Source organism: Diplodia seriata, assembly GCF_021436955.1.
Source record: "Diplodia seriata strain FDS-637 chromosome Unknown scaffold_3, whole genome shotgun sequence".
Taxonomy (NCBI): domain Eukaryota; kingdom Fungi; phylum Ascomycota; class Dothideomycetes; order Botryosphaeriales; family Botryosphaeriaceae; genus Diplodia; species Diplodia seriata.
Window position 1 is genome coordinate 1,525,335 of NW_027117310.1, and position 15,816 is coordinate 1,541,150.

General features: G+C 56.8%; 7 protein-coding genes across 7 annotated transcripts; all 7 read right to left on the minus strand.

The window, feature by feature from the left end:
* Window positions 1-1,671: 1,671 nt before the first annotated feature.
* SLS55_003176 (uncharacterized protein) lies at window positions 1,672-2,196 on the minus strand (the record flags this gene model as incomplete). The annotated part of the gene is made up of 2 exons (XM_066774656.1): window positions 1,672-2,064; window positions 2,131-2,196. 2 exons carry the CDS (start codon window positions 2,194-2,196, stop codon window positions 1,672-1,674), a joined length of 459 nt encoding a protein of 152 aa, XP_066634775.1.
* A 2,164-nt stretch (window positions 2,197-4,360) lies between these two features.
* Window positions 4,361-4,898, minus strand: SLS55_003177 (uncharacterized protein; the record flags this gene model as incomplete). The annotated part of the gene is made up of 3 exons (XM_066774657.1): window positions 4,361-4,480; window positions 4,582-4,653; window positions 4,821-4,898. 3 exons carry the CDS (start codon window positions 4,896-4,898, stop codon window positions 4,361-4,363), a joined length of 270 nt encoding a protein of 89 aa, XP_066634776.1.
* A 915-nt stretch (window positions 4,899-5,813) lies between these two features.
* Window positions 5,814-6,467, minus strand: cdc4 (myosin II light chain; the record flags this gene model as incomplete). Its single annotated transcript, XM_066774658.1, has 3 exons — window positions 5,814-5,842; window positions 5,899-6,132; window positions 6,287-6,467. 3 exons carry the CDS (start codon window positions 6,465-6,467, stop codon window positions 5,814-5,816), a joined length of 444 nt encoding a protein of 147 aa, XP_066634777.1.
* A 666-nt stretch (window positions 6,468-7,133) lies between these two features.
* TMT1 (trans-aconitate methyltransferase 1) lies at window positions 7,134-8,339 on the minus strand (the record flags this gene model as incomplete). The annotated part of the gene is made up of 2 exons (XM_066774659.1): window positions 7,134-8,007; window positions 8,335-8,339. 2 exons carry the CDS (start codon window positions 8,337-8,339, stop codon window positions 7,134-7,136), a joined length of 879 nt encoding a protein of 292 aa, XP_066634778.1.
* Window positions 8,340-8,814: 475 nt separating this feature from the next.
* SLS55_003180 (uncharacterized protein) lies at window positions 8,815-10,850 on the minus strand (the record flags this gene model as incomplete). Its single annotated transcript, XM_066774660.1, has 3 exons — window positions 8,815-9,365; window positions 9,601-10,459; window positions 10,677-10,850. 3 exons carry the CDS (start codon window positions 10,848-10,850, stop codon window positions 8,815-8,817), a joined length of 1,584 nt encoding a protein of 527 aa, XP_066634779.1.
* Window positions 10,851-13,129: 2,279 nt separating this feature from the next.
* ORC4_1 (origin recognition complex subunit 4) lies at window positions 13,130-13,429 on the minus strand (the record flags this gene model as incomplete). Its single annotated transcript, XM_066774661.1, has 2 exons — window positions 13,130-13,397; window positions 13,425-13,429. The coding sequence occupies 2 exons, from the start codon at window positions 13,427-13,429 to the stop codon at window positions 13,130-13,132; spliced, it is 273 nt and encodes a 90-aa protein (XP_066634780.1).
* A 344-nt stretch (window positions 13,430-13,773) lies between these two features.
* Window positions 13,774-15,504, minus strand: ORC4_2 (origin recognition complex subunit 4; the record flags this gene model as incomplete). The annotated part of the gene is made up of 1 exon (XM_066774662.1): window positions 13,774-15,504. One exon carries the CDS (start codon window positions 15,502-15,504, stop codon window positions 13,774-13,776), a length of 1,731 nt encoding a protein of 576 aa, XP_066634781.1.
* Window positions 15,505-15,816: the final 312 nt, after the last annotated feature.

The window sequence follows — 15,816 nt, forward strand, 5'->3', positions numbered from 1 at the left end:
AGTGAAGCGCATGCTCAGACGAATGGTGGCTCATGTCTTGACGATCTATGAGGCGGTCATCCGGCTTTTTTGGAATCCATCGTGGAGACACGGAAGCTCCTATAGTGGCAGCGATGAACACATCCCCTGCGGCATCCCTGTTAGTAGCGGAAATGCCCGATATAATCTCGATGACGTGTTGGACAAAGCGCCAATCAGGTACACTAGCTACCTTCACTAAATTCTTAGGTGCAGACGGAATGATGCTGTGTAACATCTTATCGCAGAGTGAGTCCGCCGACAATGATCTCTTCCTCGACGAAAAGCCGCTGGACGTATCGCTTCGTTGATCTCGAGGCTGCGGCTGTAATTCGACAGTCGTGAATAATTACGCTGCATGCTTATGTCAGATGAGTGAGTTAATTAATAGGGCTACCAACACTGAGTATGTATCTCAAAGCCTCTGGTCCGATAAGAAAGCTCAGTCATGATTTGCTCTGGCTCCACACGCCGAGCGAAGAACTCATGGGAAAACAAAGAGTAGAAACCAGAAATAGAGCAGAAGAAGCCTCCTTTGCAAACATAAAACTTATTCCGGATCGCTAAAGTGGTATAATGCGCTCCTCCAATCCCATATCAACCCTTATGTACCAGTTATACGTGTTCCGGACCAAATCGTTGGCTCTCTCAATTAATCTCCCGGTAAAAGACAGGCAACCTGTCGCGGTCAACAACACTTCTCTTACCCGGAGTCCCACCCTTCGAGACACTACGGCCCTCTTTAACATCTTGCCGCTATTGAGATGGCGAAAGATTGTTAGAGTTCTTTACGAAACCCAGTTCCAAATCCACAATCTCAGTCGTCATTGTGTCGTCTGTCGTTCTGAGCTGCGGCTCATGGTCATGGGCAAGAACGCTCTCCTGCTCCTCCACCAAATCAGCATGATGATAGTCGGTGTTCCCGCTCAGATCGTCCATCAGGATCATTGTATCGCTCTTGTTGCCGCCGCCATCCACCACACTGCCCAGCAGCCCCGTACCGCCCGTCACTGCCGCACTCATCCTACTCTTCCTCCTATCCTCCCGCGACCGCGATGTCGTCGTCGTAGTCGTAGTCGCCGTCGTTCCCGTAGTCGTCGTCCCCCCAGTCGAGTTGGTCCCCCACCCCCACATGCTCCAACTGCTCCTCTTCTTCTTCACCACGCGCCAGTATCCGGGATCGAGCGGCGACGGCGTTTCTCCCGCATCCTGCCCACCCACGGCTCCTCCGCCATCCACTCCTTCCCCGACTCCATCCCCGCCATCAACATCCCCCTGCACACCACGATTACCCCCCCTACCGCCGCCGCCGCGACGAGAGCGACGAGAAGAAGAAGAGGGAGACTCGCTGTTGCTGAACACGCAGGGGAAAGCGCGGACGAGCAGCGGCTTGCAGCAAGGCAGGCAGGCGCAGACGAAGCCGGCGTTGGTCTCGACGGCGAGGATGACGTAGTTCCACACGCCGTCCCAGTACGGGTCGTGGGAGCGGAACCAGACGGTGAAGAACCACATGCGGAGGACGCCGGCGATGCAAATGCTGTTGTTCTTATCAGTTTCGGTGGATGGTTCCCGGGGGGGGGGGGGGGGGGGGGGGGGGGGGGGGGGGGGGGAAGGGGGGAGGAAGGGGGATCAGGAAGGAAGTCAAGACAAGACTTACACGACACCGACGCAAAACAGGCCGATGAGCCCCCAGCGCTGCTCGCGCGGGACGTGCATGCCCCAGACGTAGCGGGCGGGCCAGAGGAAGATGCACAGGTCGCTGAAGCTGTTGAGGGCGGCGGTGGCGATGAGGAAGGCCTTCTGGTCGATGCAGTCGCGGTTGACGCGCACGCGGTCCGGCCCGTTGGACACGGGCGGGCACTCGACGTACTGGTCGATCTGCGGGATCACGGTGCTGAGGCACCAGCACGCCGAGAAGGCGATGGCGCCCTTGCAGAAGCACTCGTTGAACGTCTGCAGCGGGAAGATGCGCAGGTAGTTCAGGCAGATGGAGATTTTGGTGAGCGTCACGCCGACCGGGTAGAGGATCTCGAACATGACGTTGATCTGCGGGTGGGTGAGACGGCGTTACGGTTGGGTTGTGTGATTCCGGGGGCGGGCGGGCTCTCTTACTCTGAGTGCTTGCTCCGCCCATTCTGGTTTCACATCCCACAAGTGGCGGGTCAAGTGGAGATGCATGGTTGAGTAAAGGCTGGTGATTGTGACGGTCGCCAAGCAAGCCTTCACTGATTAGTGTTTGAAGGCATGCAAAGATACGTGGAAGTGAGCAATACCCATGCCGGCAACATGAGCCAGTCGTCCCATGACAGGATCCGCCGAAGGACTGCTCTGCTGTAGAAGCGGGCGGCGAGAGCCAATGTCATCAAGACCAACAGCGGAATCTCAATGGACGCGATGTAAGCAACCCGGTCAGGAGGATCAACAAAGTTGGGCGCTGGCCAGTCTGCCGAGACCCCGGCAGCTGCCATGATGCATTATGACGCTGGAGGCTTGAAATGAAGTGCAGGCACGAATTGGAGGGGATAAACAAAAGGGAGTAGTTGTATACGAGAAATATAGAATGGGACGGTACGCCAACAAAGGAAGGATGAAAAGCTTCGGGCGGGCTCAGAGGACACCTAGCGGCGCGCACACCATAAGACCTGCGCGTATCCCTTCATGTAACGAAACGCCGGGCGGAGCACCTTCTGTAACTGCAGGGCGCGCGGCGCGCTAACCTGGGGTATTTTTAAGCTTCGTCCAAGCCTGGGTATCCCGTCTTCTTGAATGTCGTCCGTTGCTGTGATTGGTCACTTTTTAGATGCATTTTCCAGGGCGTCTTCCTTTACCTGATCAAATGTCCTTTAGCCTGGCAAGACTATCGTTCTTACTTTGTGCCTCTCCCATAGCGGATCCGCTCTCCATGATTGCAGTCTCAGCCGTACAGTTCAGACTTTAAACTGACGCGTCACCAAGCACCAAAATCTCAGTTCCATGATTGCATCAGAAAGTGGGGTGAAGCGACTTCTGTCTCCTTCAAAACGCAGAGCAAGTTTGTCCCTGTCCTTCGGCGGAATCCAATTCCTCCCTGGACCGTCCACGGATAGACCGGCGATGGCTGAGCACCGAGGCAGAAAATAGAACGGAAGCTTTTCCGGATACGGAAATCCCAAATCACCACAAGCCATCAACACGACTCGTGATGCCAACTAACAAAGGCGATCGCAGCGCGAAGCGAGATGGTCGGTCTGGACATTGTCTCAGCGCTACCCCCATTTTCGGGTCTATTAGCACGTGTAAGCTCCTGGACGAGGTTACCTCAGCTCTTCCCTGCTTCTCGGCAAGAGTGTCGAAGCTTTTTGCTACGGTGTCTTGACTGCGGGTACTCTTTCCCCTTCCTAGAAGATGCGGGGAAATTCGACTGCTACCCTTGCACCTTCCATGGGGACGAGAGCGGAGTGTTGGAGATAAAATGAATGAGTCGATTTCTTAGGCATATCCGGCATGGCGTCGGAATACCATCCACTGTACTTTAACAAATCTGCCACCCGTACAGCTGTCCTACAGTGTCGTATCACAGCAAGCCATGTCAGCTGCGGCGGGCCGTTGCATTGCGCGTCCTACGGGTACCTGATGAGCCGAAATGTCAATAAGCTTGGTGAGCCAGTAGCAAGTGCGGGGTCGGTTTCATTAGTATTGCAACAATTTACTACCATATATTCGGCCCGGTAAATATTACGGCGGGTATGTACGTCCGTAGCGATATCGGGGTCCCGCGCGGGGACGTACCATACCCATGCCGGCCCGGTCGCACTCCAGAAATGCCGAGGCCTGGGCCGGTGTGAAGATTTGGGCGCTACTTGGTGCACAGGAAAGACTAGTCTGATCGCTGGTGCTGTTGTTGCCACATCCCACTGTCTGATGCCGTACTGCGGTGGAATAACATCAGCGGGGACGTTAGACATGTGTCATCGCGCGTGAGGAAACGATATGTTCGTCCAGATATTGGATCTAACTGCCCCACGTAGGAAGAATGAGGTGTTAGAAATAATAATACCAAGTACAGCTCCTGAACAGCAAATCCCAGACTTACCTCACCCTGCACGACGCTACCATACGTCTTAAAGACAAGACACATCGCACGAACTTAGCCCACGACGGCAATCCACAGTCAAGCGCAACCGGTCGAGCAAGAGGGGATCGAAATCACCAGCAAAAAGCCAAGATTCATATTGCCGCTAAGATTATTTTATCCGCAGCTATTTCCAGCCTGGTCTGTTTCCAATATCCGTTTTTCTTTCCCTTCCCCCAAATACCGAGAGGAGGACGTGATCATCATCATCATCATCACCATCGTCGTCGTCTATTTCGTGCCGTAGGTCTTCTGGAGCTGCGCGACAAGCTCGACGTACTTCTTCTCGGCCTGCTCGGGGGTGACACCCTCGTCGAGCTTGGCCTGCCAGGCGTTCTTCATCGTCTTGCCCTATTGTTCATCGGAAGAAATTGCCGTCAGCGAAGATCTGCAACCACGGCCTCCAAATGAAGCTTTGGAGTACGGTAGAGCGGGACGCATGGCTTATTTACCTTGATGTCGAACATGCCGGGCTTCTTCGCCTCGATGTCCTCCTTTTGGGCGATCTTGGCGTAGGCGTAGAGCTGTGGCGCATCATCCGTCAGCAGACGTTCTCGGGGAAGAAAAGCGATGGGTGCAGTATGGGGCGAGGGGAGAGAGCGCGCGCATGCGTAGAATCTAGTAGCGCTCAAAGGAAAGAACGAATGTTGGGAAGATGAGGTGCGCGCGTCGTCTTCAAGGTAGAACTCACGTCAAGCTTCTCGGTCTGGTTAGGCTCGGCGGCGAGGTTCTTGACGTCCTCGAAAGCCTTCTTGAACTCGGTCGACATTTTGAATTATGGTTTGTGTGTGTGTGAGGGTGGTGTGATGTTGTTGTTTGCACTTGGTGGGAAGATGCAGAAGAAGAAGAGGTAGTTGACGACGATCTTGTTGACAGAGAGGGACTGCTGAGATGTGGGGTTGGCGGGGCACGTAGCGTTTCCCATCACGAGGCTGTGACGCCATGGCCGACGCCTGCCCTGTTGCCCAACAAACCACGATCTCATCGGCTAATCACCGCATGATTTGCATGTGGCATGCCAGTCTTTTGTTGGCCGGTGCTGACTACTGCCATGGACTCACTGTGAGATCGCGGTGGTGCATCCGTCGCCATGAGTTGCAATCACTGCTTAGGACTTTCGAGCCTTGGTGCTGGCCGTCGAAGTGCTCTTGTTCCCTGTGTAGCACTGTCTACCGTTTGGGGCGTTTTCGCGTGCAGCTGCAGGTTAAAGCAATGCCGGCATTAGCTCAAGGGCCTACAACATCACGGCTGTCAACTCCAACGACAAGGTGATTCCGGTCCTCCGCGGCGGGGATCCATGTGCATCCAAAGCCCAGGCGCCCAAGGTAATATGTTGGGACAAAATCCCTCAATGTTTGCATTCAAACTCTACTTCCAACATCCATGCCGCTGGAGCCGCCCCTAAGCGTTCAGCTGCATGACATGCAACAAGTCCGCTAGCGACAATCTCCACCATCTCATCGCACGTTATTGTGGTTTCTCCCTCCTCCCTCCCGCAGATCATGGCGCGTAATTCAAGAATTCCCGTCCGCCAGTAAAGCCCCAATGAACGCCTAAAAGCAAGGATCCGTAATTAAGCTATCAAAAGCCGCATCGTCGCCGATTTGTGTGTCTCGTTCGTCGTTACGGGGAGAGGAGAGAAGGAGAAGAGTGAGGGCCGGCCGTCAAGCCTTCCGGGTCGCGCTTAGTTGGCCAGGATGGTCGAGACCAAATCTACACCGCATGTCAGTGTCACGGCACCGCCAAAGCCGCACGAGGTATAGACGTACCCCTGTATGCGATCTCGCCGGAACTGGTGTCGACGGCCTTGAGCAGCTCGTCCACCTCGTCGTCGCTCATCTTCTCGCCCAGGTTCGTGAGGATGTAGCGCAGCTGGCCGACACCGATGAAGCCGGTGCGATTCTGGTCGAACACCTCGAAACCGCGGCAGTACTCGTCGATGTCGCCGGGGTCGCGGAAGCCGCCGGGGCGGTTCAGGATCTTGGAGAAGGTCTCAAAGTCGACTGTTTCCCACGCCGAACGAATTGTCAGCGGCGTCCGACAGGAAAGCGTGGCCGCGGAGGGCTAAAGCGCGTGTTCACGGCACAGATTGACACGGTCGGGCTGGTTTGGACCAGCGCTTTCGCGGGTGCTCTGTGTGCACAGGGGCGGACTTACATTCACCACCGGCCTGCTTCTCGAGGTCCTTGATCTCAGCAATTGTGGGGTTCTGGCCGCAGGCGCGCAGCAGGTCGCCGAGGGAGTCGACGGCAACGCGGCCGTTGCCGCGCTTGTCGAAGAGCTGGAACGCTTCCTTGTAGTTGGTGGAGGCCTGCACTTGTGAGCTGTCGTACGCCATGGCGGATGCGAAGCGGAAAAAGACTGAAGGAGTGTCGTGGGTGCGAGGAGACAATGCAGGCGCCAAAACAAGAGATTATGGGGAAGTGCGAGGCTCGGATAGCGTGATTTGGGCAGCTGATTTGACTGCGGCGGGGAGGACGCGTTTGGGGGATGGCGGCTTCAGGGAGCGGTGCCAAAAGCGGAAAAGGAAGCGGAGGGCGAGCGTACCATCTTCTTGGCTTGTCTGTTGGTTTATGCGACGCAGCACACGGGCGAGTAGGCGCGACAGAAGCGAGGGCGGCGGAATGCGGTTGGCGAGGGTGCGAGGTTGTACAGCAGAATTGGGTGTTGCACGGTGACAGATGTCCAGCCCCCGAATGACAGCCCAAGCGCGCAGGCCGCACTGGGGCCGGCCCATGCGTTGCAGAGGCAACGGCCCGAAACACAACAATGAACGTCATATCCATCTACCAAGCCATTGCCATGTGCAAGTCCCGCCAAAGGAAATCCTAAAGCCGCAAATGTGCCCTGCTCGGCCATGCCATTGTGCCTTTCCTATCTTATCGAGTAGTGCTACTGGACACGATACCTCCAGACCCTTCCCACCTTCCCTTCCCGCCCGGACAGGCCTTCACCGCAATCTCGCCGAACCTAACGTTGGCCACGCTTAGTACCACCTGCGTCCTCACTTCCTCCGCGCCAGGATTAGGCCAGTCCCCCACTCTAATTCCACCTCCACGTCGTCGTCCTCCCACCCCTCCGCCGCACTGATCTCGTCAAACATCCGATCCATCACGTCGCCTGTGCCGCCGTCTTTGCGCGGTTTCACCTCCGGGTGCGCCTCGTGCCAGCCGTGCCACGCGCTCCACGTTCTGAAGTACTCCCTCCATTGGGCCACCGTCGCCTTACGATATAGACGGATCGCTTCCTCTCCTTTCCCGCTGGCGGGCCCCTTGGTGTCCGGCACATACTCGTAGCGTTTGATGTCCTCGAAAAACTCGTCCGCCGGCTGGATGGGGCGGTAAAGCTGCTCGACGATACTGCGGCCGGGCTGTGTCCAGTATGCGCCCAGCTTGTCCGGATCGGTCGTGTTGGTCGACCACTCGGTGATAATCTCCGTCGCTTTGGGGCAGTTGACGAAGAAGGGGTTGCCATACGTCCAGAAGGCAACGGTGCCGCCCTTGCGGAGGACGCGGGCCAGCGAAGTCCAGACGCGCGGGTACTCGAACCAGTGCGCTGCCTGGCCCGACAAGACGGCGTCGACGCTGGTGTCGCCGAAGAAAGGCAGCTCCTCGGCCGGTCCGCTCTGGAACGACACGTTTGGGTACGTGTACGAGTCGGTTCCGTCGCGCGCTTGCTCGACCATTCCCGCCGACGGGTCGACGCCGATGACGTTCTCGAATTTGTGAGCGATGGCGCGTGTGACGATGCCCGGGCCGCATCCGATGTCGGCGCAGAGGACCGTGGGCCCTTGGTGGTAGGAGAAAATAAGGTCATAGTGGGATTGCGGGTAGCTCGGGCGCAACTTGGCGTACGAGGTGTAGGAGAAGTCGGCCTTTCTGTGGTGAGTTCAGCATGCGTGAAGCTCAACGTGATGGGGTTGTGCAGCACTCACGCGAAGGTAGCCATCCTGAGTATACGTGGTAAGCTGTCCCGCTGGTGCCGATTGATCTGTAGCTCAGTGCATGGTACGGATGTCCGCAAAGATGATATGATGCAGAGCAGCTGCCAAACTAGCAGACCTCGGCCAGTTGATATGCTTCTGGCAGCTTCTGCATGAAGAAAGCGCAGCTGATGCTGGGCGCCTGTTGCTCCTACCCCACGTTTGCTTGTTTGTTTGCTTGCATGACCGGCTGCGTGCCATCCGACTTCGCTTCCGGTATCACGTCATCGCCTGCATGCCCAGCCTCATTCACGCTGCAGCTTTCCATCCACGATCAGCAACTCCCAACTTGAATGGTGCTGTTTCTGAACTCACCATTACTCATTCTTCAACCGTTTGGGCTTCCTGGGTCTTTTGAGCAAGGTATCCGTGCAACTGTAGTTTTTGCTTACCGGATTGGCTACCAGGACGACGGCGCCGTATCAATCTTCAACATCTGGCGGGAAGTTCGTCCCACATTGGTCACATTCACGTGTAATTATGATGTGTCTAAGACTTTGGAAGCAGGTTATCCCGCTCATCTCAAACACCATTCGAACGAGCTCACGCACTAGCGCATCAAGTACTACAGTCAAACAATTGTGATTGTCCTGCGCCCCCAGAGCGTTCAAGGACGCAGCTCCTACGTGCATGACCTGGGTCTGTTACTTGGAGTAGTCTCTCAACCTTTCCGGCGAATGCGCCTGCGCCTCGGAAATCCACTTCACCTCGCCGACCTTGCCATGACGTTCGCCACAGCTTCCGGGCTCTGAATCCACTGCTCATCCTCGTCCAACAGCGCCTCCCGCTGCTTCTTCCAATGAGTCCTGATCCACTCCGACTTATCCTTGCTTCTCGGTTTGACGTCGACCTCGAACGGATTCATCGTGTTCACCAATCCCGGCCTCAAATCGTCCATATCTATGTCGATCTCCTTCCCGGTTTGTGCATCCCTCTTCTTCCGAACATCGAACGCCCATAGCCAGTGCGAAATGACGAAGTAGAGGTTCCGTTCGCCGACGTGCTGGCCTGGGCAGATGCGCCGCCCAGCGCCGAAGGCAAACAGGTCCGTCCGGGCGCCGACTTGCTCGTCTGACACCACCGTCTCGAGCTTACCCTCCCAGCGTTCCGGCCGGAATACCTTCGGATCCGGGTAGGCTACTGGGTCGCTATGAATAGCGTGGGTGTTGAGAATGATTGTTGTCTCGGCGGGAATGTGGTACTCGCCGATTTGGATGGGTGTGGTGGTGGCATGAGGCAGGGAAAGGGGCACGGCTGAGATCCAACGCAGGAGCCTGGAAAAGATGAACGGATTAGCATGGGATCTCCCTGAACAACCCAACGAGCTAGGGGGCATACTCTTGAATACACTGGCGGGTGTAAGGTAAGTTGTTGGCGTCCTCTTCCGTGGGTAGGCGGTCTGGGCCTACAACTCTATCGATCTCTGCACATTACCGTCAGCAAGAGACTAGAATCCAGTCAGAACTGCTGCGCAAGGGGATCCACAAACCCTCCTGCGCCTTCCTCTGTACATCCGGGAACAGCGCCATAGCCGCCATGAAGTTATTCAAGCTGCTCGCCGTCGTATCCGTGGCCGCGACCAGCAACTCATTCGCGATCTCCATGCCCTGCCTCTCGCTCACCCCCTCCCACCCGGCCCTCAGCTTCTCCTGGATCGCCTGGATGAAGTTGGGCAGCTGCTTCTCGCCTTTCTCCGACCACCCCTTGGTGTTGTTCCAATGCCGCGTCAACATGGCCTCGTGCACCGCCCCCAGCCGCTCCGCAGCCCGCTTGGCCGGCAACCACCAGCGGCCGCCCGGCAGTTTCCACAGCCACTGCGCGCCGTCCATCCACTCGGTCCGCAGCTGCAGCGTCGAGATGTTGGTCAGGTCGTCGATGACCTCGCGGATCCCGGGGTCCTCCTTGCGCGGCACGCGCCTGCCATTCAGCATCGTCATGCCAACACTATTACTGAACCTCTCCACGTGCGTCCGCCACTCCGCCGCACCCCCCACACCTCCTTCTTCTTCGTCGCACACGTCCGCCAGCAGTTTGACCGTCTCCAGCGCCTGGTACGGCAGGTACGAGCGCGCGGCGCCGACGTTGAGGATGGCGTGCCACATGCGCCGCGCCGCCCGCCACGGCGCGCCGCCCATCAGCGCGGGCGCGTAGTTGCCGCGCGCCGCCAGGTCCACCTTCATCCCCGCCGGCCGCCCCGCCGTCGCCTGACCCCGCCGGTTGAAGACGTCGTGCGCCGCCGCCGCCGTGTTGACGACCACCACCGGGATCGGCCCCCGCATCGCCGTGATGATGGGGCCGTAGGTCGCGCTCCAGGCGGCGTAGGTCAGGTGCGGGCGGAGAGTGTCGATCTAAGCGGGGTCGGTGGGACGTGGTTAGTTGGTGGGGCTTGGTGGTTTGGTTGTTGGGAGGGGGTGATATAAGATGGGGAGAGGGAGAGAGAGAAGAAGAGGTAGAGAAAGAACGAGGGGTAGAGAGATAGGATAGATCGGTGAGGTAGTTGGACGTCGAAAAGGGAAAAGGGGCAAGAGAGTGAGTAGGATGGTAGGAATATTGAAGTGGACTCACTTCCTTGAGGTTGCCCCAGATGGGGCGTGTGGGCGGCCCGGGTGGGAAGCCGGCGGGACGCGAGCCAATCTTTAAGATGCGGTGCGTGAGGTAGGCTACGACCGTGAAGATGAGAGCACCCAGAGCCATGGAGGCTCCGGGGTGGGTGGAATATGCGAAAGTGAAAGTGTCCATGATGGTAATCTTGGGCAGAGAGAGTATGGATAGGGAAAGGTCCGGTGAAGGTAATGAGGGACGAGAGTCAAAATATCAGTGCAGAGAGCCGGTATAAGTACCCCCACATCTCTTTCAGCCTCTTCTTTGCCACCACGGGCGTTTCTTCTTGATTGCCTTGATCAAGGCAAGGCCCAAGGCTGCAGACGCTGACGGCTTGGCGAATCACATAATCGTGAATAAATTTGGGATTACCCTCTCAAGTAAGTGAACCGAACTTTGATCAAATGGATAAGGGCTTGAACGTTACACAGCAGGTGTGTGGGCCATCCGACGCATTTCTAGACGACTATCACATTGCTCTTCAGCCTCGGCCTTTCAGTATGTAGACTGTTCATCCTGGGTGTCTCCCTGCCAACGCATTGCACTTGACATGGAAATTGTTTCTCATGCACATAAGCAACTAGTAGCCCTCGAGTACAAAGTATCGGCCTGGGCGATGTGGGCTGCGGATATGCGAAGGAGGCACGTAACACGCACGACTTGGAAATCGTTGACTTCTTTATATACGCTAAGGGCGAGAGCAGTTGCCATTCTAAGTGACGACTTTCTGTGCCGCCAGCCATGCGTACCGCCTTGGTGGAGCTACTTTCAGTTCCCATTTGACCCGAGTTGTTGCGCAGCGGGACGCCGCCGACCCTTGTCCCTGCATATAGCCGATAATTAGACCCGCCTGTTGATTGCGTGGACGCGAGACGAGCCGGATGATGCTCACGATCCCCGCACTTGGCGAGCAGTTCATGGGAAGGCCGGTCCATCGAATCCTATCCGTCGAATCAAGGGGACGAGAATGGCAATAGTAGGCAGACATGCACCCACGTATCTCTCGCAAACTACGGACCGGTAATTGGGCGTTGGGTAGTCGTCATTGAATAGCGGGGTCCCGTCCCTGGTGCTTGGTATGGTACGTGTGGAGCATGATCTTCGGACGTGGCTCTCGAAACGGAAGTTGCTGGTTGCTACCATGACGATAAAGCAAGGTAGCTCAAAACGAACCACGCCGAGACTACGCCCTCTTGGCAGATGGATAGCCTTGTTTCTTTGTCAGCTGTCGTGTATGCACGTCCACTTTCCAGGCAATAACCATGAAGTCGCAGCTGCCGTCGAGACAATACTCTTACTTCACGAAAGATGCCACCAAACTCTATTCACTCTGACGTACGTTCCAGAGAAGAGACACCGTCAGCTTATGCTCACGAGAAGCTAAAAGGCTCGTTGTGGAGAAGAAGTCCACTTTTCACGCGCTTAATTCTTCACCCACTCCACGATCGGTCCTACCCGGCGCAGTCAGCGGGAAGGATCAAGAGAACTGATCCTATCGGAATAAATAGGCCAAGCTGACTGCTGTGCTTAAGCAGTCATCCTCATCATCAGTTATCTCCGGTAAACACCGGAACAAGTAGCAATGAGCCTGACAATAAGAAATTAGAATTAAAAAAATTAGCACAAACCAGCGCAGATCAAGCTCGACAGCGCTATGGTCGAAACATCTTTCAGAGCCGGCTTCGACTGCTTACGGTGACGCAGGACGGAGACGTGTGCGTCCGGGAATAACGACGGGGGAGAGCCCAATATTTCCTTCGCTGTGTGACGCGGAGCTCGCCGCTAAGTATATCGATTGGCCATTCGAAACGTGTCGGGCCTGCATGTGACGGCGGCAGGGGCTTGCAGTGGGGTAGGATAGGGCTGGCTGGCTGGCCGTGGTAACAACGGTGTGCAACGGCCCCGATGACACTACGCATGCATGAGAGGAGGAAAGAGGTCGGCGTTGATACTAATGAGGGACACCGATCGGGCCCAGACGGGAAGGGCTGAGCACCGCGGCCGCTCAGGTGGGGTAACAGTGGGGAAAACACCTCTCTTCCTTGCGGAGTGACATGCATGGTATATGCATTATCGTCTATCGTTTGAGAGACAGGGGGGGCTGGCTGTGCGTACAGCCTCGCCCTTCCACGGCTGAATAGAGAACAGCAATGGGTGTGCACTGTCAGCAACTTTTACAGATGGGGAAGCATGGCACACACAATGGATGAGGAATTAGTACTTCTAAGTTATTCAAAGACTAGAAGCAGGTGATTTTGGTCTACCCCCAGTAGGTATACAACATTACCCTTGAACGAATACGAGCGGTGAGGGATGACCGAAACCCTCCCATACTCATCATCACCATGAAACTTTCGCCCTTTCTCCTGTCGGGTGCAGCTCAACCACTGATAGCACCCACACCTCACCCCCCTTCCTCAAATCTGCCTACACCACCTTTCCACAACCCTATCCAGCCCGGGTCCCACGCTCGGCGCAATCTCCTCCAACGCGACATCACACCGCACCATGGCGCTATCGGCCGAGCCGCCTCCAATGCCGCCGCCGCTGCCGCCGCCGTTGACCACGGGCATGACTAGCTCCCAGCGGCTCAGGTTCTCCCACTCGCGGCGCGCGGCCTCGCGGCCCCACACGCGCGTGCCCGACGCCAGCGCGCCGCCCGCCGCCGACGCGATCTTGGCCCGGCTCGCCAGCGCCGCGTACTCGGCGTACGCCATGTTGAAGTTGCACGTGTCGGCGTCGTGGATGATGTCGAGGCGCGCGGCGGCGACGAGCAGCGCGAGCCCGAGGTCCGAGAGGTGCGCGAGGAGGGAGAGCTTGGAGTCGGGGGGCGCGAGCAGCGTTGGGGATGTTGCGGTGGTGGTCGCGGTCGTCGTTGATGTGGTGACGAAGTGGGCGGGGGTGAGGGGGAAGGTTGAGGGCGAGAGGAGGGAGATGGGGAGGTGGAAAGTGGAGAGGGCGGCGGGGACGGACTTGTGGAGGTGGTAGTGCGGGGCGAGGTGGGATTGGAGGAAATGCTCGTCGGAGAAGAGGGTCTGAGCCGCTTGTTAGTTGTTTGGTATCACTGATAATCAGTAAAGTGACTCACTTCTACGGAGCTGTTCCAGGCTGTGAGGATGTTTGTGGAATGTGCCGGTTGTTTGCTCTTGGCGCCAGTTCGGGATTTCGATGGAGTTTGACCAGCAAAGTTGGTCGCTTCCGACTCGGTGAACGTCTCAGGTCGAAGCATCAGGTTAGACTTGCACATCTCTTGAAACGACGTAAAGCTCTTTGCCAGCGACAAATGAACGTATCGGTGGCTGAATCTGCTCTTGACTCGCTTCTCGAGGTTCTCAGAAACACTAATTCTTGTGGTTAAGCCTAGGACGGTAATAGGCGCCTTTTTTGACTGTGCAATGTCGAACAGATTGTAAAGCAGAGTCTGGCGCGGATGTGAAGCAAAGAGGTCGAATTCATCCATCACGAAGATGACTGCTTTTGCGACCTCGTCTGACTCCTCTCCAGCTAGTTCGGAAGGGTGAGACAAAAGCGCGAGCAGCTTAGCCAAAGTATCGGCATAGTTCTTGCCAGCGGCATCTTCTTCCACGTCCATTTCTTTCCCGAGCTGCCTCCAGATTTCCCGGAGCGCAAGTTTGTCGTCAGTATGGACAAAGCCATTCAGCCTGATAATGTGGAAGTCCTGGCGCTGGTCCCTCGACAGCTCTTTCAGCACCTGGTTGACCAATGCTGTTTTGCCACTTCCACGAGCACCAATCATGAGCATGGAGTTTCCTTCTCCTGCACGAATAGTCTGCTCCACTAGCTGATGGACCTTCTTGTATTCTTCTTCCAGACCGACCAGCGGCACGGGCTCCTTGCCGGTGACTTGACCCAAAGCCTTAGCTTTTAGTAGAGTTAATGCTTCCAAAGATGGGCCCAAATCTACTCTGGAAGAGTCTACCGCCTTCTTTGGTGTACTCTGCGACTTGGCGGACTGATTGCGCCGTTTCGAAACCGGAGATACATCAACGGGCTGGGGAACAGCGTCGTCGGTATCATCTGCGTTGGCCTTGTCTCCATCTTCAACCAAGTCCAGTAAGCTCGCTTTCTCCTCCGTCGGCTTTGTCGCCGATGGCCGTGGTTTAGCTGGCGTCTTCGCCTTGCTGGCTGATTTCCTCGCAGTCTGCGGCTCGTCCTCCTGCTCTTCGTGGCCGTTTTCCAGAACTTTTTTCGTTGCGCGTGTTTTCTTCGCCGGGCTTTCCTGCTTCTTCTCTGCCGCCTTCGCTCTACCGCCATGCGACCTTGTGTGCGCAGGCTCGACCTCTTCCGCGTCTCCTTTTTCTGGCTCGGGCGCCGGAGCGTTACGACCGCGCCTCACAGGCTTCGGTGGGGTCTCATTTTTAACCTCCTGCTCGCTGTCCTCCTCAGGGATGTTCTCCTTCTGCGAGTCGCTCTGCGGCGCAGGCTTCGGTTTCGCTCGCGTCGCAGGCTTCGGCAGCGGCACGCGTTTAGCGGCGGTGGTAGCCTCGGTGTGCAGCTGCCTAGCCGGCGATCCTCCAAAGGCGCTGTCGAAATCGTCGTAGACGTCTGGGTCATCGAGGTCTTTGGCGTAGCCTTGTCGGCGGGCGAGTCTCGAGCTGGTGCGGCTGCCTTCGGTCGAAAGCAAGCCGGCGCGGCGCGGTGGTCGCTTCAGCGTGCCTTTTGCAGGCGTGGAGACGGACGATGTGTTCTCGGTGGTCGAGGCGGCGGCGGACGCATCATCGGGGGGAGGGCTCAGCTTGCGACGCTTTGCTGATCGCGGACCGGTAGCCATTTTTCGATGTTGCTGTGGCCGATGGAGTCAGGAGCTTGTAGGGGTTCAATTGGCCATGTTGTTAGTCGAACGGAAAGACGCAGCGATTCTGTCGAGTAGAACAAAGGCGAAAGGTGGATGGGTGGTGCAGGTGTGTTTACTTCGGCCGCGAGTCGAAGGCTTGACGAGATGCGCGCCGACCCTGGCGCCTCGACACGTGAACATGTGAGACCGCGTCCGCGCGTCGCGCCTTCTCATTTTGTCTCTTGCTGGTCTTACTTTATGATTTACGAGACTCCTGGACTTTCCTAAGCCTGTCAACGATATTACTGT